Consider the following 23,808-nt stretch of genomic DNA (forward strand, 5'->3'; position numbering starts at 1 on the left):
CACCACACCCTGCTAATTTTTGTATTTTTAGTAGAGACAGGGTTTCATCATATTGGTCAGGCTGGTCTGGAACTCCCTACCTCAGGTGATTCGCCCACCTCGGCTTCCCAAAGTGCTGGGATTATAGATAGGCATGAGGCACCGTGCCCGGCCTATTAGTCTATTTTCTGTCTCTCTGTCTCTTCTAGACATTGTATATAAATGGAGTCATACAATTTGTGGTATTTTGTCTTGCTTCTTTTACTTGGCATAATTTTCTGAGATTCTTCCATTTTGTAGCATGTATCAATACTTCATTCCCTTTTTTGTCAAACAGCATTTCATCGTATGAATACATACTGTATTTTATTTATACATGACCTACTCGGTAGACATTTGTCTTGTTTATACTTTTTGGCTATTATGAATAATTGTGTGATGAATGTTTGTGTAAAAGCCTTTGTGACAATCTATATCTTCATTTCTCTTGGGTATATACCCAAAAGCAGAATTGTGGGTCACATGGTAAATCTGTGTTCAACTTTTTTAGCTAACTGCCTATTTTCCAAAGTAGCTGTACCATTTGACATCTCCAATGAATTAGGTTTCTAATTTCTCTAAATATTCACCAAAACTTGTTACTGTTTCTTTGATTGGAGCCATTCTAATGGATGTGATCCCACCTTATTTCTAAACACTCTTCAATATAATCCCTCTATTTCAACTCAATTAGCTTATTCATAATTCTCGGATCAGATCATAAAGACTCTTACTTCCTGGCCTTTTTCTCAGATGTTACCCCTTCTCTCCTCCTAAATAGTCAATACCAAGTACACCTCCTTCATAAAGCCTTTCTTGACCATTCTTGTTCGCAATAATGATTTCTTCCACCGAATTATTATAGCACCCATTGTCTTATTGATTATGAAGCACTTAATATATGTTACTCAATACTATTTTTTTTCTAAAATGCTCGAATTCCTGGTCTCACCTGGCTTAAAAGTACTGAAAGGGCATGGTGTTCTGTAAGTTAGATAATATTTGCTAATGATAATGAGATATTATGTGAAATTCAAAAACAAATGATTGTAAAATGTGGTATTGCAAATAAATTAACTTTCACAGAGAAACTGTACCGTGCCTAAGGGAAATTATGATCAGTAAATATCCTGGAAACTTCCTATGTCCCCACAGTTATCTCTAGACCATAAGAGAACTTGCTGTTTCTCCTCCTGAATATTGTAAGAATAGAAAATATCCCAGCTTCCCCCTCTTCTAAGACTGAGAAGTACTCCTTTTCTCTCACTATTTCATTCTCAAGCTACAGCAAGAACATAAGGGGGGCTTAATTTCTAGCCTTGTATTGATATGTTTGATACGTTCTGGAGGACTGCTATTATGATTTTGTGTCCGCATTAAGTTATATCAGGGTAGTAATGGCCTTCAGGGTTAACCCCTTTATTGGTCACTTAGCTTAGTTTTATTTCATATGATCACATGCAATGCTTTAACCTTTAACTTGCCATTATAAAAATGTGTACAAGTAGTAAGAAGGGAATAGATCAAAATACTACACATATAAATCTCACGTACAAACACTTCAAAATGTTCAACCCACTGAAAACAGGTCAGAAGAGTTATCTTGTTTTAGAAAAACACTTATATTTTACAATTATTATCTACTGTTACAAACTTACCTCATTTGCTTATTGACACTTGGAACTTGGTCTAATGCCATTCGGTAGAATTTAATGGCTTTGGAATAATTTCTTTGCTTTAAATAGATATTTCCCATATTCATTTTCAACATTCCTAATTTAAAAAAATTTAATGAATATATAATATTCTCATTTTTCCATTCTTTCTGATATTTTAGATGACTTTTAATTCATATTCTCTGAAGCATTTCTCAGTTATGAAGTCTCACACATTATCTAAAATTCTAACTTTAAAACAGTTATACCTTTCAAACTTATATCCTGTGAAGAAATGAAACTTAAGACAGATAGATTCCTGAAACTATGGCTAGAAAACAACTGATTTACATTATTGTGCTTTATATTATTGTGTACTCTTCTAAGAAAATATGGAACTTAAAGACATTTAAAAGTTAGACTCAAGAATGCCACATACATTTTAATAATATTAAAGGAAATGACATTCTGATAAACATTAATACTGGTACCAAAAAATTACACAATATAAATGCTAAATATAAACTATAATCTCTTGGGGATAAATTTATATAAGGAAAAGCACATTCTATGAGGATGCCATGGCTCATTCTACTTGTGATAACAGGATACATTTGTTTGTTTAATATTAGGCAGTATACCTCATACTAACTATATTTCTTCATCTGTAAGGATTTTTATACAAATAGCGTGTTTAAGCAGGATACTCCTATCATAAATACTGATTTGCTGAGAGCACAGATCATTTCATTTTAAGGAAGCATATAATAAGGAGACATAAATTAATGCTATGAAATAATTACATCTACTGGAAAAACTGATTATGTACACCTACCTGCATTGCTAAACATCTTATTTTTCACTATAACTTGATATGTGTTAAGTGCTTCGGCATACATTTCATTAACTGAATACTGACTGGCCAAATTGAAAAGAACCTAAGGAAGAAAATATTATAAAAAAGACACATAAGGACCACTTTAGGCCCCTTTCACCTGTAATCTTTCTAGAGATTAAAACTGTACAACAAAGTTAGCTACTTATATCCAGATACTCAGCCAATTATGAAATTAAGTATACAAAAGAATTATCTTGTATTACAAATGAACACTAAGAAAGGAAGAGCTGTCCTCTAAATTTCACCTTAATTTTCTATGTATTCTATTTAATTTAGTAGTATTTGCCATCTATTAATCTCTGGAAGACCTATACAAAATAAATATGTATCATTAATGCTGCTGGTGATCAAAGAAATAAGCAAGATCGTGAACTAAATTAAATTCTCTTTGTAAATATAAATTAAACATGTGGAAATATCTTAAACCTTAAAGTCTATCAGAAGAATTTGTATAGTAAGCTCTATATACTAAGTCACAATTTAAGTAATTAACTTACAGTAAATTATGTTCCTAAAGGTAAAAAATGATCATCATAAATTATCTCTGAAAGATTTCCTGGAATCTTAGAATATCAGCTATAAACAATAAGCATCTAACATTTCAAAATTTCAAACGCCCTTTTTTTCTATATGTTTAGTATATGAAAACTTTACCCACTGAAAATACGCCCTTTCAAACAGAAGTGCAAACATTAAGGAGGTGTCTTTTCAGAATTAAATAAATGTTGATAGAAATTAGAGGCATTAGATTTTTTTTCCCCCACTACCCTCATAGAACATTATCTTATATGCCTAGTTTGAAGTTCTTGAAAATCACTGACCGAAAAGTCTACATTACAATCTCATCAAAATAACCACCTTGATAGAGCATAAAAATTAGTGCTCTTCTAACAGAGCCACTGGATGGTAGGTTTACAGGTACTTACTAAGTTATCAAAATATACACATATTTTTTAATAAGCAGAGACAAGGTCTCACTCTGTTGCCCAAGCTGGTCGCAAACTTCTGAGCTCAAGTAATTCTCCCACCTTCACCTCCCAGTGTTAGGATTACAGGCATGAGCCACTGCACCCAGCTCAAAATAACTAGTTAAATAAATAAAAGAGCTCTTTGCACACAACAAAGAGTGTTTCATGAAGTAAAGATTATTATTAATCTAATTCTGAGCACCTGAAGACCAGTAAGATTTTAAAAATAAAAGAAAAAAGATTCTGGAACCCATTAACCGTAGTCAAAATTTTATTTAAAAATCGTGCTATATTTCAATACTTACTGAGTAAGTTAAATCCAAATTGATATTTTCTGGACTTGTAACTTGTTCTCGCTGTCTCACCAGGACTCTCTCTTTTCTTCCCGCATCTTTTGCCTTTTCTAAGGCCTGAAATCAGATTTACACCTTGTAACTTCCTTTGAGTGTTCATTAACTTTTATGCATTTGAGAAATGTCTACATGAAGGTTGGATGAATTCATTTTCTATCCTCAGATTCCTCAGGACACCCCTCTGTGCTCTTACCAGAAACTTCCCTTGGAAAGGGACTTTTTTTTTTTTAGAATGACAAAAAAAAAAAAGCACCAGTTCTATGAGTAATAAAAGTAGCTTTTTAAAGTGAACATTTCTTTCTAATGGTATTCATTAATCCAGTAACTCATGGAAATTATATGATATGACAAAGTAATATGAACAAAGCAAATTAAAAGAAAAGATTGATATTTAAAAAGCAAAGTTGGATTCCCAAAAAGCAAACTATAATTTTTTAGTTTACTTAGGAAAAAATATTCGATAGTAGTGAGGCTTCAAGAAGAAAACAGCCCTTGGTACTGTGTGTGGCTTCTGGTAGCTACACCTTTCAGCAGCATATTGCTGTCTAATCCAATAGTCCACCTGGCTGCCAAGTTAAGTGTCCCAACACATTCGAATTTTTTTTCCTACTGAAAAGATCAATGTCAAAAATTACAAAATCAGCCAATTATTTTGACGTTCAAATTTATGAAACCAAATTACAATTCCTGGTTCTCAAAATAATTGCTTCTTATCCTAAGACCAGTCAATGGCAAACAAAAATATATGTCTGTACATATGGTGTATGGATAAAAGCAGACATACATCTATAAATGCTTCATTATCTTGAATCTTGTTTATGAACTTACCAATTTTAAGTCTCCACAACTACTGGCAATACAGCTTTCTTCTACCAACTCATTTACTTCCTTCTCTAATTGCTTTATTTTTTCTTCTGGGCTATTAAAGACAAAAGCAGGTACAATTTAAATCATTCAACCTCTAACAATCTATACTAAAATTTATTTTATTTTATTTTACAGACAAGGTCTTACTTGGTTGCCCAAGCTGGAGTGCAGTGGCACAATCATAGCTCACTGCAGCCTGCAGTCTTGACTCCTGGGCTCAGGTGATCTCCTCCCACCTCAGCCTCTCAAGTAGCTAGGACTACAGGCGCATGCCACCATACATGAATAATTTTGTTTTTGTTTTTTGTAGAGACAGAGTCTCCTCATCTTGTCTAGGGAGGCTGGTCTTAAACTCCAGGCCTCAAGCAATCCTCCCTCCTCAGCCTCCCAAAGTGCTGGGATTACAGGTTTGAGCCACAACACCCAGCCTAATTTACTTTCAACATTGAATGATGTGCATTTAAACTTTAAGAATAAGTTATATATAAGACACATGTATACATGGTATTAAAGGCAAATGTTGTACCGTTTTTAACAACTACACCATGTAATTATTCATAACAGTAAAATAATAACAACAGTCAAGATAGGTAACATGGCCAGGCATGGTGGCTCCTGCCTGTAATCCCAGCACTTTGGGAGGCTGAAGCAGGTGGATCACTTGAGGTCAGGAGTTTGAGACCAGCCTGGCCAACATGGTGAAACCCTGTCTCTACTAAAAAATACAAAAATTAGCCGGGTGTTGTGGCAGGCACCTATAATCCCAGCTACTTGGGAGGCTGAGGCAGGAGAATATCGCTTGAACCTGGGAGGCAGAGGTTGCAGTGAGTGATATTGCACCACGGCACTTCATACTCCAGCCAGGGTGACACAGCAAGAATCTATCTCAAAAAAAAAAATAAAAATAAAAATAAAAAGACAGGCTCTTGCTATGTTGCCCAGGCTGGAATGCAGTGGCTATTTACAGGCACAATCATAATGTGCTACGGCTTGAACTCTTGGGCTTAAGCGATCTTTCTGCCTCAGCCTCCTGAGTAGTTGACACTATAGGCGTGCACCACCATGCCTGGCCATAGAGAAAGTTTCTAATGAGGTGAAGAAGCGTAAAAATCCTGGCTCTATTAATAGCAAATCAAGTATTTCCAAATCGGTTACCTTTCAAAATAACATTAATGTTGTTTTGCTACCACTTTCTTTTGGCAAAATACGACAATACTCTGAATACACATCAATGCCTAAGTAAAATTTTACTACGGCTGTATCAGAAGAGACAGTAGTTCTCTTAATTCTCTACAAACGGACTTCATAAACATATACAGGAATAAACTGAACAGCATAACTTTCTCTATAAAATTATATTCTTTGGGTAAATCTGGGACTAAGACTACCAAGTTTATTAGTTTAGAAAGATCTGTTCTAACTGAGCAATACGCATAATAGATGGTAGTCTTATGAAGGTTACAGGAAGTATAGAATTCTATTTTCTAGTTGTCTGAAACACTTTAATGTATGTCTTAAATGTTGCTGACAGATTTTACTATTAAATTCAAAATATCAACATAAAATTTGAAAGTTAAAAATCTGTAAGAGAACTTTATGAAGACACTGAAAGTAACTTACCCGGTCCCTATCAAATGCAAAAAACATGCAATCTATATTCAGGCACTGTTGGCTACCTACCCACACAGAGCCTACCAGCCGCCCCTCTTCTTTGCATGCAGAATCTGAGCAAGTCAAGAGAATCACATTCTCTTTGTCAAGTGTTTGGTTCAGCCATGAACATTTGATGCATTCCACACTGAGAAATGGAGGCATATCTGCTTCAGGTAGAGGGCTGCTAGAAAGATCTTCTTGGCTTTTTAAGAGACCTAAGACTAGGAACGTTCTGCCTCTAGACTCCATCAGTTACACGGAGATTTCGAACTCTCAACACTCTCCTGGCAGCACAATGATCAGCAGGCGCTTGGGGAAAGCTAAGGGAACAACGAGAAGCCGGGCCAGGGGTGATGTTACTGAGCAGTTAAATTAACCACCCCAGAACTCCCTACTATGTGAGATCATAAATTTTCTTGTTAATTATGTATACGACTTTTTTTTTAATCTTTCTTTGAGACAGGGTCTTGCTCTGTTGCCCAGGCTGGGCTGCAGTGGTATGATCACAGCTCACCGCAGTCACCACCTCCTGGGCTCAAGCCATCCTTCCACCTCAGCCTTCTGAGCAGCTGGAACTACAGGTGTATGCCACCATACCCAGCTAACTTTTTAATTTTTTGTACAGACGGGGTCTCGCTATGTTGCCCAGGCTAGTCTTGAACTCCTGGGCTCAAGTGATCCTCTCACCTTGGCCTCCCAAAAGACTGAGATTATAGGCACGAGCCACCATGCCCCCCCTTTTTTTTTTTTCTTTTTTTTAATTGAGATGGAGTCTTGCTGTGTCACCCAGGCTGGAGTGCAGGGGCGCGATCTCAGCTCACTGCAAGCTCCGCCTCCTGGGTTCATGCCATTCTCCTGCCTCAGCCTCCTGAGTAGCTGGGACTACAGGCGTCCGCCACCGCACCCGGCTAATTTTTTGTATTTTTATTAGAGGCGGGGTTTCACCATGTTAGCCAGGATATTCTCCAATCTCCTAACCTCGTGATCCCCCCCACCCCAGCCCTGCCTCGGCCTCCCACAGTGCTAGGATTACAAGTGTAAGCCACCACACCTGGCCTCTTTTTTTTAAAAAAAAAAAAAAAAAAAAAGTTTTCTGTTATTAGCAGCTGAAAGGACCATAAATGACATAATATTTAAATAAAAAATGCTTTTATTAGCAAATATGCTGTCATTAATGAAGATAAAGTGATTTTCTATAGAGGTTCCTTATTAGTCAAAAATGGAAATTATGTAATTTACACAAAAGCCTAAATATTGGGTTTAAGAATTACAATTTAAATTAAAAAAAAAAGAAAAGAAACAAAAAAAGAATTACAATTTAAAAAGATATATTCTATAGAAGCAAAACAGTATAGTGATTAGTTTCTAATTCCAGCTTGTGCTCTGGAACTAGAAAAACTGGATTTGAATCTCAGCCTTGTCATGTATTAGCCTTAGAAAGTTAAGACAGTTGGGCTTCAGTTCCCCTCTTTATGAACTAGTGAGAGTAATAGCTCTGTTTTAATAGGGAAGGTACTTGGAAAGGTGCCTGGCACACAGCAAGGACTCAGTTAATGTTAGCTTTTATTACTATTTGTAAAATGTATACAATACCAGCAGATGTACACAATTAAATGTATATCATACCTTTTTGGCTAGTGTCTAGCTGCTAGCACAAAATTAAGTTTGTTCTATAAAAAATTAAATTTTTCAATAATATGACAAATTAATTTCATGTGTTCTCTTAATTTTTTCCCTTGAAATGTCCTCTCAAAATAATCATATCTTATAACATTTACAACCCCATTTGGCTGTCAAGAGACTCAATACTGACCCTGATAAAAAATCAGACTATATCTTCAAGTCAAATAATATCACAATAAAATTGCACAGAATACATATGGCTATTCTTAATTTTGTTAGTTCTGGCAACTAGGGATGGTTTTTTGTTTACTACTCTGCTGACAAAAACTTTCTAAGAATCACATATTTGGGCTGGTGCGGTGGTTCACGCCTGTAAGGCCAACACTTTGGGAGGCTGAGGTCGGCAGATCATTTGAGATTGGGAGTTTGAGACCAGCCTGGTCAACATGGCAAAACCTCATCTCTACCAAAAATAGAAAAATTATCTGGACATAGTCGTGGGCATCTGTAATCCCAGCTACTCAGGAGGCTGAGGCAGGAGAATCACTTGAACTTGGGAGGTGAAGGTTGTAGTGAGCCAAGATCGCATCACTGCAACTCCAGCCTGGGCAACAGAGTAAGACATTATCTCAAAAAAAAAAAAATTATGTATTTGGAAAATAAAAATTAAAAATATGCAGCAACCACAACAAACAACAACATAAGGACTTACATACCTATCTTTTTTCTTGGCTTCCAAAGGGGGAGCAGGGCCCCTTGACTGACCAAGAGGGTCAAATGCAGAGCCTGAGACAAAATTCAAGAGTTAATATTCTATTTGTAGCCCAGTAAAATTGAAAAAAATATGAAAATATAAAACTCTGCATAAGCTATTTCATTTACCTCTTTATTAAATGGTTTCAATTACCTATTTATTAAATGGACATAACATTGTATCTATATAAACATACTGGGAAATTGGTAAGATTTTTAACATACATAAAGCTATGTAAATAACACGTATTAAACTTAAAAACAAAAGTAAGATATTCTCAGCATTAACTTTCTCTTCCACAGTGATCTATCCCTATTATCAACTCTAAATTATCAGTCACATGTCTTATAACCTGGTATTGGCTTTTTAATTTTCCTTATTGGCATACTAAACATTAATTTTTGTTATAATTTTATTTTTAAATTATCATTTAACTTTCTACATATTATTTCAATACATTTTGACAAATTACACCATGGTTTAATTACCACCACAACAGATATGTAGAAGGTTTTCATTATCCCTTTCCTTTCTTAATGGTACCTAAAATATCAGTGCATCTTATAATCAATGGCATCATTAGATTTTATTTAAAATGGCATTAATATTTATATCACAAAATTATAAAAGATTAAAAGATCCAAAAAAGATTATCAGTAGAGATAGTGTAACAAACCTCTCAAAGCTGCTTTGGTAAAACCAGCTGCTCTCACTGCTGTCATGGGTCTAGTAACTCCATCCTTTAAAGAGAATGGGAATCATTCATTCTTAAATAAGATCTATCTCCTATGTACAGTTCTGCACATTACACACAGCTTAATATAGACCCATTTTTAAAATGCTAACTTTTAATCACTACATTTACTCCTTACTTCTACCTCTTCATGTATCAATCCTGTCCTCTCTCCCCTTTAGAATTTCAATTATTTGATCTAACTGGCCTATAGTTCTAAAAAAAAAATTAATCAGCTTGTTAGCCAGCTACTTTCTTACTTTTGGTTGGTCTCTTACATGCCTATGAGAGAAACCACAGAAATTGTTGTAAATGGTAGCACAGGAAAAACGGGCCCCAGAATACATCATATGAGCAATGATCAGTTCTATGCCCACTCCCCAATGGGGATTCATTTGATACCTGAGTAAATAAATCTAAAGAGACCTTACCTTCCAAGATTTACAACAGTCTAGACTTTAGCTCACAATTTAAAGAATCTGGGTCACTATGTAAGTAATATCTTAACATTTTTAAATAACATAATAAAGTAAAAAAAACTTTGGTAGTAAATTCCAAGTCACAAAAAAGGCACAAAATGAACAAGCATGCAAATAGAGATACCTGAATAGCCCCTGTCATTGGTCTTCCCATTGATGATGACAGAGATGTCTTGGACTAGTAAACAGAAAAGTTAAGTTAAAAAGATTCCTAAAAATATCTACCTTAAATTTTTAAAACAAGTTATAGAAGTTTTCTTCATTCTATCGGCAAATAAACAAACGTAATTTATTACTTTTACCTCCTGAGGGTATAGGGTAAACTATAAAACAGGGAGCAGCAAACTACAACACATAGCCTTTGTAAATAAAGTTTTACTGGAACATAGCAATGCCCCATTCCTTTGCACACTGCCCATGGCTGCTTTTGCTATACAAATGCAGAGTTGGATAGCAGCAACAGAGACCATATGATCTGCAAAGCCTAAAATATCTAGCCCTTCATGGAAAAAGTTTGCTCTTATGCTGAAACACCCCCAAAAATCAAATTTATGAGTAATATACACTCAGGCTAACTAATAAAAGCATGTTTCATATGACACACGGTTATATTACGTAGAAGACTACTTTCTTCACTCATATAAAAGAACATTATGAAAGCAAGTGCCCTGGACCTCTAGGTTCTGAAGACATTTTTTTGACTAAGAAAAGCTATTCCGCCTAATTTTTCCATTTTTCTCATTCCTCTGTTATTTCATATAAGCTAAAACATCCAAATTAAAGGTAATTTGGGCAAGATTAAAAAGTTTATTACTTTTATAGAGTTTGATATATCTTTCCTCCAAAGGCTTCTAATATAAGACCCAAATATACACTTCTGAAACACTTTTCTTAAATTTTACATTTATTGATTAGTAAATGTTTCCCAATTATACACACTATTACATTTATATAAAATTTAACTTCACATAAAATATATGAATGGAATACACGAGACTTGGTTGTATCATGTAGAAAATGAAAGGAAGTCAACGAACACAGGGTTTACAAATGGAAAAAGGTAATAAATATTTTCCAATACTTACAAATCAAAATGACTAGAATATTCAAATTTATTAATCAAACTAGACTTGTATAATGTTCGTAAGTATCCAAAACGGAAAATATATCTGGGTTATGACCTAAAATATAATAAAATCATTCAGAACTGCCTAAAGTGAACTATCGTATGAGAAAAAGCATCTTAATATTTTCAGCTTACAAAAACCTACCCCATATCCAGTAGCTATAGGTCTAGTAACTGCCGTGCTTGATATTTTAGCAGTTATCTTGGGGAGGAAAAAGAACATAGTTAACAGGATTCAGACTGAGCTATATAATAGAAAACTGGAAAAGAAATAGAAAATATAGACTCAACAATAAAGAAATACTTCTATAATACTTAGAATGATTTATTTTAAATTATCTTAAATATTAGGGAGCTCAGGTATTTTAAGTATATGAGAAGGAGACCCATTCTGGAATTCATTTAAAAGAGAAAGGGGACTTTTGAATGATCTGAGGTGCCAATAAGAAAGATTTGTTTTCATGCTTGCAACCATCACGAATTAAACACTGTACTGCATAATTACTACTGCTAGCCACTAGGCCAAACAGTAGACACAAGATCTGGGGTCTGAGAACTTGAGTTTGAATCTCAGTTATCCCTATAACAGCTACCTTTATTTAATCTCTTTGAACCTACAGTTTTCTCATCTTTTAAATAAGAATACAAAGTATACGGATCACAAAATTGTAGTCAGAATCAAATAGGAGCACATCAGTGCAAGTATGCTAAAAATGTTAGTTGTCAGGCAGAATTGTTAGAAATATTTATTAAATATCACTCATGGAGGAATTCTACTTTCGGCTATGATGGACTGTTTTTTAAAACCTTCTCACTAAGAACTATTAAAAAATATACATGGGGTCAAAATTTTTTTTTTTAATGTGTGACTATATTAGAGAACCATCAAGACAGTGAAGAATTACAAGGTCTGAAAATAAAGAAGAGATGGGAAGGCTAGAGAGGTGAGCCTGCATTTAGGCCTGCTTTCCTTCTAGAGGCATCTGTTAATTCCAATGGCAAATCTGAGACACTGGGCAAGGCTTTTGAGACTCACAGCCTGAGGGGATAAATACTGGAGATGAGGGCCTGCCAGGAACACAGACCTGGTAATCCTCTGGACCTTAGACTGTGATCTCAAAAGGCTACACCCTAAGACTAAAAGGTAAATAATAGTATACTAGTCCTCATAAGGGCTGACATCCAATTCAGAATCATCTCAAACCCAACTGGACTAAGGTGATCACAGATTCCTACTGCTGCTAGTACCATAAGTAAAAGTAAATTCTCTCCAGTGAAAGATAAGATCCTCTAGCACTGTTCTATCCAATAAGCTTTCTGGAGTGATGGAAAAGTTCTGTAGCTGCCCTTTCTGATAAGACACCCATTGGCCACACAACGCTGATGAACATATGAAATGTAAGCAGTACAATGAGAATTTATTTTAGTTTTAAATAATTTAAAGGTAAATAGTTTCATGTGGCTATTGTCTCTCATACTGAGTAGTGCAGACACAGAGCCATAAAGTATCTCTAAAATTTTTCACTTATAATGTCTCACAATTAAAACCAACTAGACATATAAGAGGCAAGACTACCTAACCAAAAGCCAAGAAAAACAAAAGAATAGAAAGAAACTCAGAAGTGGATACATACAATGGAAATATCAGACATAGACTTTAACATAACTATGCTTAACATGATCAATGAATTAAAAGATTAGTAATATCAGCAACTGAAAATGAACTAAAAACTACAAAAAAGGAATACATAGAAATTCTAGAACTGAAAAAATAAAAATAATGTAAAATCCTGGCACTGTCCAGGCAGTAGTGAAACTATTAATTTATACTAGACTTTAAAAAGTTAAAGATGAGTATCATAATATTTAGGGAAGCACTAAAGAATAGCCAGAGAATGTAAACTACTAAGATAACAGAAAAAGGAAATGGCATAATAAAAAACAAGCAAAAAAGAAAGCAAGTAAGGAGAGAAAATGAAATATACAAGAGCCAGGAAAAAACAAAAGCAAACAGTAACATAGCAAATGTTAAAGTAAATCAGTAACTTCATTAAATGTAAGTGGAATAAATACTTAACTAAAATAAGACTGTCAGACTATTAAAAAAACAAAAACCAATCACATGCTGCTAATAAGAATTACATTTTAGGGCCGGGCGCGGTGGCTCAAGCCTGTAATCCCAGCACTTTGGGAGGCCGAGACGGGCGGATCACAAGGTCAGGAGATCGAGACCATCCTGGCTAACACGGTGAAACCCCGTTTCTACTAAAAAATACAAAAAACTAGCCAGGCGAGGTGGCGGGCGCCTGTAGTCCCAGCTACTCGGGAGGCTGAGGCAGGAGAACGGCGTGAACCTGGGAGGCGGAGCTTGCAGTGAGCTGAGATCCGGCCACTGCACTCCAGCCTGGGCCACAGAGCGAGACTCCGTCTCAAAAAAAAGAATTACATTTTAAATAAACTGATATGGAAAAGTTGGAAGTAAAAAGACAGGAAAGACATACAATAAAAATGCTAGACAAAGAGCTTGTATAGCTATAACAACATATTAATACCTTACAAACAGACACAAGGCATTACTAGAGATAGAGGCATACTTCATAACAATAAAAGGCTCAGTTACTATGAAAATATAGCAATTCTAAATATCTTTGCTCCACATATATAAAGCAAAAACCTAAAAAAATACAAACCCACAACCACAGTGCAAGAATTGATCACACTTTCTCATTAAAAATAGAACCAGTAGGCCAGGCGCAGTGGCTCGTGCCTGTAATCCCAGCACTTTGGGAGACTGATGTGGGTGGATTACCTGAGGTCAGGAATTCGAGACCAGCCTGACTAACATGGTGAAACCCCGTCTTTACTAAAAACATAAAAATTAGCCAGGTGTGGTGGCTCACGCCTGTAGTCTCAGCTACTCAGGAGGCTGAGGCACGAGAATTGCTTGAACCCAGGAAGTGGAGGTTGCAGTGAGCCAAGATCACACCGCTGCACTCCAGCCTGGGAAAGAAAGTGAGACTTGGTGAAAGAAAGAAAAGAAAGAAAAGAAAAGAAAAGAAAAAAGAGAAGAGAAGAGAAGAGAAGAGAAGGGAAGAGAAAAGAAGGAAAGGAAAGGAAAGGAAAAAGAAAAAAGAAAAGAAAACAGACAACAACAACTACAGTAGGCAAACAAAAAATCAGTAAAAATATTGAACATCTGAACAAAACCATTAACACACTTTACCCAATTGACATGTTACACTGTACCCATTGTGGAAAATATATTCTTTAAGAATGCATTTGGGACATTAACAAATTTCAAAACATTGAAAGCATACAGATTATGTTCCCTATCTAAGAATAAAACTAGAAATCAGTAACACAGAGATAACTAGAAAAATTTAATGTTTGAAAATTAAGAAATATACTTCTAAAAAACCTACAGGTCAAAGAAGAAATACCCATGGAAATTAGAAAATATTTTAAACTGAATCATAATGATAATGTAATTAGAGGCAAAATAAGGGAAAAAACATACATATATGTTAATTCTGTAGGAAAACAAATGCCTGAATTACAGGTGATAAGATATAAAGTTGTTAGGTGAACTTTAGACATCGAAAGGTATTTTTTTTTTTTTTTGAGACGGGGTCTCGCTCTGTCGCCCAGGTTGGAGTGCAGTGGCTGGATCTCAGCTCACTGCAAGCTCCGCCTCCTGGGTTTACGCCATTCTCCTGACTCAGCCTCCCGAGTAGCTAGGACTACAGGCGCCCGCCACATCGCCCGGCTAGTTTTTTGTATTTTTTTAGTGGAGACGGGGTTTCACCGTGTTAGCCAGGATGGTCTCGATCTCCTGACCTTGTGATCCGCCCGTCTCGGCCTCCCAAAGTGCTGGGATTACAGGCTTGAGCCACCGCGCCCGGCTCGAAAGGTATTTTAATTGTATACATGTTTCAGGGCTTAAACTCATGCTTGATAAGGTTGGCTCCAGGTCTTAGAAAAAACTGAAAAGGAAGCATATGGGTCTCCGCATCTTCTTCCATGAGAACAAACTGAGGGGAAGACTTTTTTTTTTTTTACTACTACCTAACGACTAAATCTCGTTTTTTGAGTTTTGTTGTCAGCATTGGGCAGCTCCTATACTCGCTTCCCTCACTCACCTTGTACCCTTACCTGCAGTGCCCTTTTCTCCTGTATCTCAAGGTCAATCTCAGTTCTACATATCCCGTAATAATCAACTCTTAATTTATCTTCTAAGCAACCTCTTCTGATTTTCCCAACTAGTGGTAAATGACCTCTCTTTGAAATTTCATAGCAATTTTTACTCTTTTATTATAATTTATTACTTCATGCCTTGTAATATCTAAGTGTGTCCATTTAATTTTCTTCTGAAGATTGTAAGCTCCTTAGGAGCAACGGAGAATTTTGTCCTTTTTAGTGAACCTGTAAGATTTTTCATACGAAAAGCATTAAACTTTTTCCCATTTAATATAGTAAATAGGATGTGATGAAAATATCATTCAACAGAAGATCAAATGACCCACACTCTATCCCAGTTACAGACAGCTGTGAGACCTTGGCTTTTCTAGGCTTCAATTTCCTCATCTATAAAATAAGAATCTCCAAAGTCATTTCTAAAGATCTTTGGAAGGGCCACCTGGCAAAATTATCACCTGCTATGTGATCCCTGAAATGACTTAATTGAAGACAAAGTTCACTGATTTACTAAGTTAGTCAATAAAGATGTATGGAACACTTAAGTAGACAAGGAAAAGAATGATGAATAAGATAATCTGCCTCTTCAAAAAGCTTACAGTCTAATCACTAGCCTAGTGGAAGAACTCAGAGCCTATGGTTTTTCTTCCCATAATGAAGGTAACTTCGAAATTAAAATATGGGTTGTAAAAAAATTAAATAAATAAATAAAATACGGGTTTTAGAATGTGTAGTGAAGAATTAACTTGACTCAAAGAGAGGTGTGGCCTTTGTTGTTGGCTCCTAAGAGATGATTTCTACACCCCTGAAATGCTCTGCTTGACAGGAGTGTCTTTGTTTGCCCTGGCTTTGGCCACTGGTCAGTCTATCAATGTGATTCACAATGGGAGCTTTGGGACACATCAGCTTCTGGAGTTATTAGCCCGAACCTCCGGGGCTAGAGACTAAAGGTTGGCCTGGTGGGCAGTATGTGATCAAGCCTTAGTAAAAAATCTGAATGCCAAAGTCTAGGGTAGGATTCCCTGGTTGGCAATACTCTTCAAGTACTGTCACACTGTGGTTAGGAAAAGGCACTGCCATGTCTTGCTCCACAGGGAGAGGATAATCAGAAGCTCTCTGTTTGGACCACTCCTAGGCCCTGCTCTATGCATCTCTTCCCTTGGTGGATTTTAATTTGTATCCTTCCCATGATTAAACTGTAAGTATAGGAGATTTCAGTGAGTTCGCTGAGTCTTTCCAGAGAATTATCAAGCCTGAGGATGGTTCTGGGAACCATGAACTTGCAGTTGGTGTCAGAAGTGGGAGCAGTCTTATGGAGGACTGACTGTGTCCTCTACCTGTGCAGTGGTTTAGCCAAACTCATTGCAAGGAACCACACTAAATGCATTTACCCTATATGAGATGGGCAAGGTATTCACAATGATTTATTTTTGCTAAATAAGTACGTAGGACAGGGAGGAAGGGAGAACATGACAAAGTGAGGGAAGATAATAGCAGAAGGACACTTCATCTAAAGCAGAGGAGTTTGGGCTGGATATCTCTTTATTACCAGGGGCTGGCCTATGCATTGTAGAATGGTTAGCAGCATCTCTGGCTGCTACCCACTAGGTGCCAGTAGCACCCATTCAAGTTGTGACAACCTAAAATATCTCTCTAAGCATTGCCAAATGTCCCCGGTGGGGGGGCACAAGTGCCCCCAGCTGAAAGCCACTGCTATATAGTATTAGATGGATAGGGAGGAGCAGCATTCAAAAAAGGAATATTAGACATAGAACATTAGGGATATAACTTTTTCTTCTTCACTACTTAGTGTCAACCTTGTTTATTTTCAACTACAAACAAAGCTTGGTAGATTTCATGCACTGTGAAAGGCAGATGTCTATGCTTTGTACGACATATACAAAAACCTTAATACTAATACTGAAAAAAGCTACTCTAGCAATTCATGTACTGTAGAAAATTAATTCACAGAGTATTAATTAATATTAATACAAGGAAGGGTAATCTGTAAATTAAGCCCCAATGTTTTGAAGGATCAATATTTGTGCTACTTCAAAAATTAGAAAAGCAAATATTTTTAAAACAATGAATGTTTTAGGTAAACATATTCTGATGCCTAATAAAAATAACGTTTACATTTTCAATAACATAAGAAATCCTTTGATCTCAAATACTTTAAAATTCACTTACTAGATACACTGAAAACTACAAAACATTGATGAATTAAAGAACACATAAACAAATGGAAAGGCATCCTGTGTTCATGGGTTCATAGACTGAAAGACTTAATATTGTTAAGATGTCCATACAACCCAGTTAATTCAATATAATCTTATCAAATCCTTTTATCATCCCAATGACTTTTTTTTTTACAGAAATAGAGATTCATCCTAAAATTAATATGGAATACCAAGGGACCCCAAGTAGCTAAAACAATTGTGAAAAAAAAGAACAAAGTTTGAAGGTTTACATTTCCTGATTTTAAAACATATTACAAAGCTACAGTAATCAAAACAGTGTGGTTACTGGCATAAAGACAGACAAACAGACCAACAGAACAGCATAGAAAGCCCAGAAACAAACCCTTACATATATGGTCAAATGATCTTCAACAATGGTGCCAAGACCATTCAATAGGGAAGGGACAGTCTGCACAGCAAATAGTGTTGGGAGAAATAAATATCCATACGCAAAAGAATGAAGTTGGACCTTTATCTTATACCATATATAAAAATTAACACAAAATGGGTTAAAGATCTAAATGTAAGACCTAAAACTACAAAAATGCTAGAAGAAAACATAGGGGAAAAGCTTCATGACATTATTCTTGACAATGATCTCTTGAATATGACACCAAAAGCACAAGCAACAAAAGTAAAGATGGACAACTGGCACTATATCAAACTAAAAAACTTTGGTGTATCAAAGGACACATAAGTGTTAAAAGCAATCTATAAAATGAAAGAAAATATTTGCAAATCGTACATCTGATAAGACATTAATATCCAGAATATATAGAGAACTCCTACAACTGAATAACAAAAATGGACAAGTGTTCATTGACAGATGAATGAATAAACAAAATGTGGTATAAACATACAATGGAATACTATTCAGACTTAAAAAGGAAGGAGCTTCTGTCATATGTTACAACATGGATGAACCTTGAGGACATTATACTAAGTGAATAAGCCAATCACAAAAAGACAAATACTCTGAGACTCCACTTATGTAAGGTATCTAAATTAGTCAAATTCATAGAAATAGAAAGTAGAATGGTAGTTACAGTGGCTTTGGAAGTAGGAGAAAATGGGAAGTTTTTGTTTAATAGATACAGAGTTTCAGATATACAAGACGAAAAACTTCTGAAGATCTGTTTCACTACCATCTAAACTTAATGATGGTTATAATCTTTAACACTACAGGAATATGCAGGTAAAAATGGTTAATTTGGTAAATTTCATGTTATGTGTTTTTTACCACAATAAAAAAAAAAAAAATGTTTTTTCACTTACTGGAGGTCTTCTGCCATGACTAGTCCTCACAGCTTGCTGAAAAGCTGCATCATTCTCCAATTCCTAAAATGAAAAGGCAAATTTCACATTCAACACAGAGTAAGAATTGGGGGAAAAAATAAGTTTAAATTCCTGTTTGGTACTCGAGCCTCTATAATTCATTTTATCCCAACTGTTGACATCTAGGGAGGGACGAACGGACTCTTACCTCAAATCTCCCCACTTCACACTACCCAGAATAGCAAACCTCCTTCCTCTCCTAGAATGAGGAGTACTGGTCATGTTAGTCAATTTTATGGACATCTTATTGGCTACAGTTTTTATGAGTGGTATCACAATGCCAGGTTGAAAGATCAAGTATACAAGGATGGGGCCTTTCTTCTGTTTCTTTTTTCCTGGTAGCTTAGAATTGAGATTTACATCTCTCTTTCTCCCCCCTACCCGCCTGTCTTTCTCCTTTTCTCCCACCCTACCTGATAAAGCCTCAGGATAAAAAAGGCCATATTTCCTACAAGCAGGGGGCACTCTCTTTGGTGCCATTTCTGTCTGCCCAAATGAAAAGGATTTTTCATCTCACTGGAGAGTTGACGTCAAGTCTGAGACACAGACTGGAGCTAATCTAAGCAAATGGAGGGTGCTCAACAAGTCCAACCTGCACTACCATTTGGAATCAACATCTCGGTAGAAATAGAATGTTATTTGGCTTTGCTGATTCCTGAACTGTACTTACATTCCCCTTCAGGAAATTTGAGGAAAAGAATATTAATCAAGGGCAGGATATAAGGGTTCCTGTGTTTCCTGAAGAAAATATCATTTTCATAGTCTCTCAAAAGCACCCAGTCTCACCAACAGCCAGTCTTCCAACCATCCTTTATTTCCTACTTCCTCTTCTCTAACACATACTCTGACTTTAACCCTTCAGACACATTAAATGCAGTTCTCATCCTCTCATCCTTGCCTCTGATTTACTTCAATCTACTTCCCACAAAAATATACTTGTCCAGTATTTTAAAAATAAACAATTCATAAAAAATAAAGTCACTATCAATTAACTTTTATAAAAATTTGAAAATAATCAAAATAAAATGTTTATATTACCAGGATACTACAAGCCTTCTTCTTTAATTTTTACTTTAAATTATTATTTTTTTTTTTTTTTTGAGACAGGGTCTCACTTCAACCGCCAGGCTGGAGTACAGTAGTGCAATCACAGCTCACTGCAGCCTCAACTTCCCAGGCTCAGGTGATTGTCCCACCTCAGTCTCCCTAGGAGGTGGGACCACGGGCACACACTACCACAACCTGCTAATTTTTGTATTTTTTAAGAGACAAGATTTTGCCATGTTACCCAGGCTGCTCTCAAACTGAGCTCAAGTGATCCACCCCTGCCTCCTAAAGGGATTACAGGCATAAGCCACTGTGCCCGGCCTAAATTACCTTTGTAACCTTCCATATCAACTACACAAAATTACATGATTCTCACTTACCCATAGAAACTAAAGACTTCTGAATGAAGTATAAATCCAAAGGTAACCTTCAACATAATTTATTATACTTCTACTTTAGCAGATCTTTGGGTAAAAAAATTTCCCTTCAGATTCCTAAATTATTAGCAAAATTTGGTTAATCAGCTCAGTAAATCCTAACTAAATGACTAACTAAAAAGGACAGTCAACAAATTCTCCAATTACAAACACCAAACTTACACAACTTTTGGAACTTTTTGTCACTTTGTTAACAAATGGCATCTTCTATGAGTATCTTAAGCCACTGCTTCAAGTAATTCATTTATTTATTGAACTTGTTATTATTATAGTTGAGATCAAAGAAAACCAAGTATAAGTCAAAAATTATTTTTACTTCACTGTCTTAATTTATTTTTGGGTCTGATATTCTGAGTATTCACTTTACATTAAATTATGCAGCCACAACGCAACAACCTGAGGAGGTAGGAAGTGTCCCAGATGCTTTAAAAATGATAATCTTCGGGCCAGGGCGGTGGCTCGCGCCTGTAATCCCAGCACTTTGGGAGGCTGAGGTGAGTGGATCACAAGGTCTGGACATCAAAACCATCCTGACTAACACAGTGAAACCCCGTCTCTACTAAAAATACAAAAAATTAGCCGGGCATATTGGCGGGTGCCTGTAGTCACAGCTACTCAGGAGGCTGAGGCAGGAGAATGGCGTGAACCCAAGAGGCGGAGCTTGCAGTGAGCAGAGGTTGCACCACTGCACTCCAGCCTGGGCAACAGAGAGAGACTCCGTCGCAAAAAAAAAAAAAAAAAAAAAAAAAAATGTGTCTCTGCACGTGAGATGGGTCTCCTGGATACAGCAAATTGATGGATCTTGACTCTTTATCCAATTTGCCAGTCTGTGTCTTTTAATTGGACCATTTAGGCCATTTACATTTAAGGTTAATATTGTTATGTGTGAACTTGATCCTGTCATTATGATGTTAGCTGGTTATTTTGCTCGTTAGTTGATGCAGTTTCTTCCTAGCATCGATGGTTTTTACGTTTTGGCATGTTTTTGCAGTGGCTGGTACTGGTTGTTCCTTTCCACGTTTAGTGCTTCCTTCAGGAGCTCTTGTAGAGCGGGCCTGGTGGTGACAAAATCTCTAAGCATTTGCTTGTCTGTAAAGGATTTTATTTCTCCTTCATTTATGAAACTTAGTTTGGCTGAATATGAAATGCTGGGTTGCAAATTTTTTTCTTTAAGAATGTTGAGTATTGGCCCCCACTCTCTTCTGGCTTGGAGAGTTTCTGCCGAGAGATCTGCTATTAGTCTGACGGGCTTCCCTTTGTGGGTAACCCGACCTTTCTCTCTGGCTGCCCTTAACGTTTTTTCTGTCATTTCAACTTTGGTAAATCTGACAATTATGTGTCTTGGAGTTGCTCTTCTCGAGGAGTATCTTTGTGGCGTTCTCTGTATTTCCTGAATTTGAATGTTGGCCTGCCTTGCTAGGTTGGGGAAGTTCTCCTGGGTAATACTCTGCAGAGTGTTTTCCAACTTGGGTCCATTCTCCCCGTCACTTTCAGGTACGCTAATCAGACGCAGATTTGGTCTTTTCACATAGTCCCATATTTCTTGGAGGCTTTGTTCATTTCTTTTTACTCCTTTTTCTCTAAACTTCTCTTCTCACTTCATTTCATTCATTTCATCTTCAATCACTGATACCCCCTTTCTTCCAGTTGATCGAGTCGGTTACTGAAGCTTGTGCATTTGTCACATAGTTCTCGTGTCATGGTTTTCATGTTTATCAGGTCGTTTAAGGACTTCTCTGCATTGGTTATTCTAGTGAGCCATTTGTCAAATCTTTTTTCAAGGTTTTTCGTTTCTTTGCGCTGGGTTCGTAATTCCTCCTTTAGCTCAGAGAAGTTTGTCTGAAGTCTTCTTCTCTCAACTCGTCAAAGTCATTCTCCGTCCAGCTTTGTTCCATTGCTGGCAAGAAGCTACGCTCCTTTGGAGGGGGAGAGGCACTCTGATTTTTAGAATTTCCAGCTTTTCTGTACTGCTTTTTCCCCATCTTTCTGGTTTTATCTACCTTTGGTCTTTGACGATGGTGACATACTGATGGGATTTTGGTGTGGATGTCCTTTCTGTTTATTTTTCCTTCTAACAGTCAGGACCCTCAGCTGCAGGTCTGTTGGAGTTTGCTCAAGGTCCACTCCAGACCCTGTTTGCCTGGGTATCAGCAGCAGAGGCTGCAGAAGAGTGAATATTGCTGAACAGCAAATATTGCTGTCTGATCATTCCTCTAGAAGCTTCGTCTCAGAGGTATACCTGGCCGTGTGAGGTGTGAAGTGTCAGTCTGCCCCTAGTGTGGAATGTCTCCCAGTTAGGCTACTCGGGGGTCAGGGACCCACTTGAGCAGACAGTCTGTCTGTTCTCAGATCTCAAACTCCGTGCTGGGAAAACCACTACTCTCTTCAAAGCTGTCACACAGGGACATTTACATCTGCAGAGGTTTCTGCTGCCTTTTGTTTGGCTATGCCCTGTCCCCAGAGGTGGAGTTACAGAGGCAATCCGGCCGCCTTGAGCTGCGGTGGGCTCCACCCAGTTCGAGCTTCCTGGCCGGCTTGTTTACCTACTTAAGCCTCAGCAATGGTGGACGCCCCACCCCCAGCCTCGCTGCCACCTTGCAGTTAGGTCTCAGACTGCTGTGCTAGCAATGAGGGAGGTCACGTGGGCATGGGACCCCCTGAGCCAGGCGTGGGATATAATCTCCTGGTGCACCATTTGCTAAGACCCTTGGTAAAGCGAAGTATTAGGGTGGGAGTGACCTGAGTTTTCAGGTGTTGTGTGTCATGGTTCCCCTTGGCTAGGAAAAGGAATTCCCTTCCCCCTTGCGCTTCCCAGGTGCGGCGATGCCACGCCCTGCTTCAGCTGTCACTCGTTGGGCTGCACCCACTGTCCTTCACCCACTGTCCGACACGCCCCAGTGAGATGAACCCAGTACCTCAGTTGGAAATGCAGATATCACCCGTCTTCTGTGTTGCTCACACTGGGAGCTGGAGGCTGGAGCTGTTCCTATTCAGCCATCTTGGCGTGGGTGCCCCACCCATGTGGGAGAAAATATTTATAAACTATCCCTCTGACAAGGGATTAATAACCAGACTATGTAAGGAACTCAACTCTAGGGAAAAAAATCTAATAATCTGATTTAAAAATGGGCAAAAGATCTGGATACTTCTCAAAAGAAGACATACAAATGGCAAGCATGTATATGAAAGTGTTCAACATCATTGACCATCAGAGAAATGGAAATCAAAACTACAATGAGATGTCATCTCATTCCAGTTAAAATGGCTTTTATCCAAAAGACAGGTAATAACAAATGGTGGTGAGAATGTGGAGAAAAGAGAAACCTCATATACTATTAGTGAGAATGTAAATTAGTACAACCACTAGGGAGAACAATTTAGAAGTTCCTCAAAAAACTAAAAACAGACCTACCATACGATCCAACAAT

The 23,808-nt window shown here is 37.0% G+C and overlaps 1 protein-coding gene across 9 annotated transcripts in view; it reads right to left on the reverse strand.

Moving 5' to 3' along the window:
• IFT88 (intraflagellar transport 88) overlaps positions 1-23,808 on the reverse strand; it is a 116,084-nt gene that overhangs the window by 86,838 nt on the left and 5,438 nt on the right. For 7 of the 9 annotated variants that reach the window (XR_012091696.1, XR_005236572.2, XM_008021649.3 and 4 more), the window contains exons 3-11: positions 18,837-18,899; positions 11,273-11,329; positions 10,126-10,179; positions 9,466-9,529; positions 8,752-8,821; positions 4,721-4,811; positions 3,845-3,949; positions 2,509-2,611; positions 1,677-1,791 (exon numbers count right to left, since the gene is read on the reverse strand). Coding sequence is in view for 7 of the 9 variants with exons in the window: in XM_008021649.3 (XP_008019840.1) it covers positions 1,677-1,791; positions 2,509-2,611; positions 3,845-3,949; positions 4,721-4,811; positions 8,752-8,821; positions 9,466-9,529; positions 10,126-10,179; positions 11,273-11,329; positions 18,837-18,899 (722 nt within the window). In the remaining 2 variants the exon portion in view is untranslated. Of the gene's footprint in view, positions 1-1,676; positions 1,792-2,508; positions 2,612-3,844; positions 3,950-4,720; positions 4,812-6,439; positions 6,641-8,751; positions 8,822-9,465; positions 9,530-10,125; positions 10,180-11,272; positions 11,330-18,836; positions 18,900-23,808 lie in introns of those variants that run through there. The other 2 variants (XM_008021653.3, XM_037986931.2) reach the window with 2 other exon arrangements.

This window comes from Chlorocebus sabaeus, chromosome 3 (genome assembly GCF_047675955.1).
Source record: "Chlorocebus sabaeus isolate Y175 chromosome 3, mChlSab1.0.hap1, whole genome shotgun sequence".
NCBI classification, from domain to species: Eukaryota; Metazoa; Chordata; class Mammalia; order Primates; family Cercopithecidae; genus Chlorocebus; species Chlorocebus sabaeus.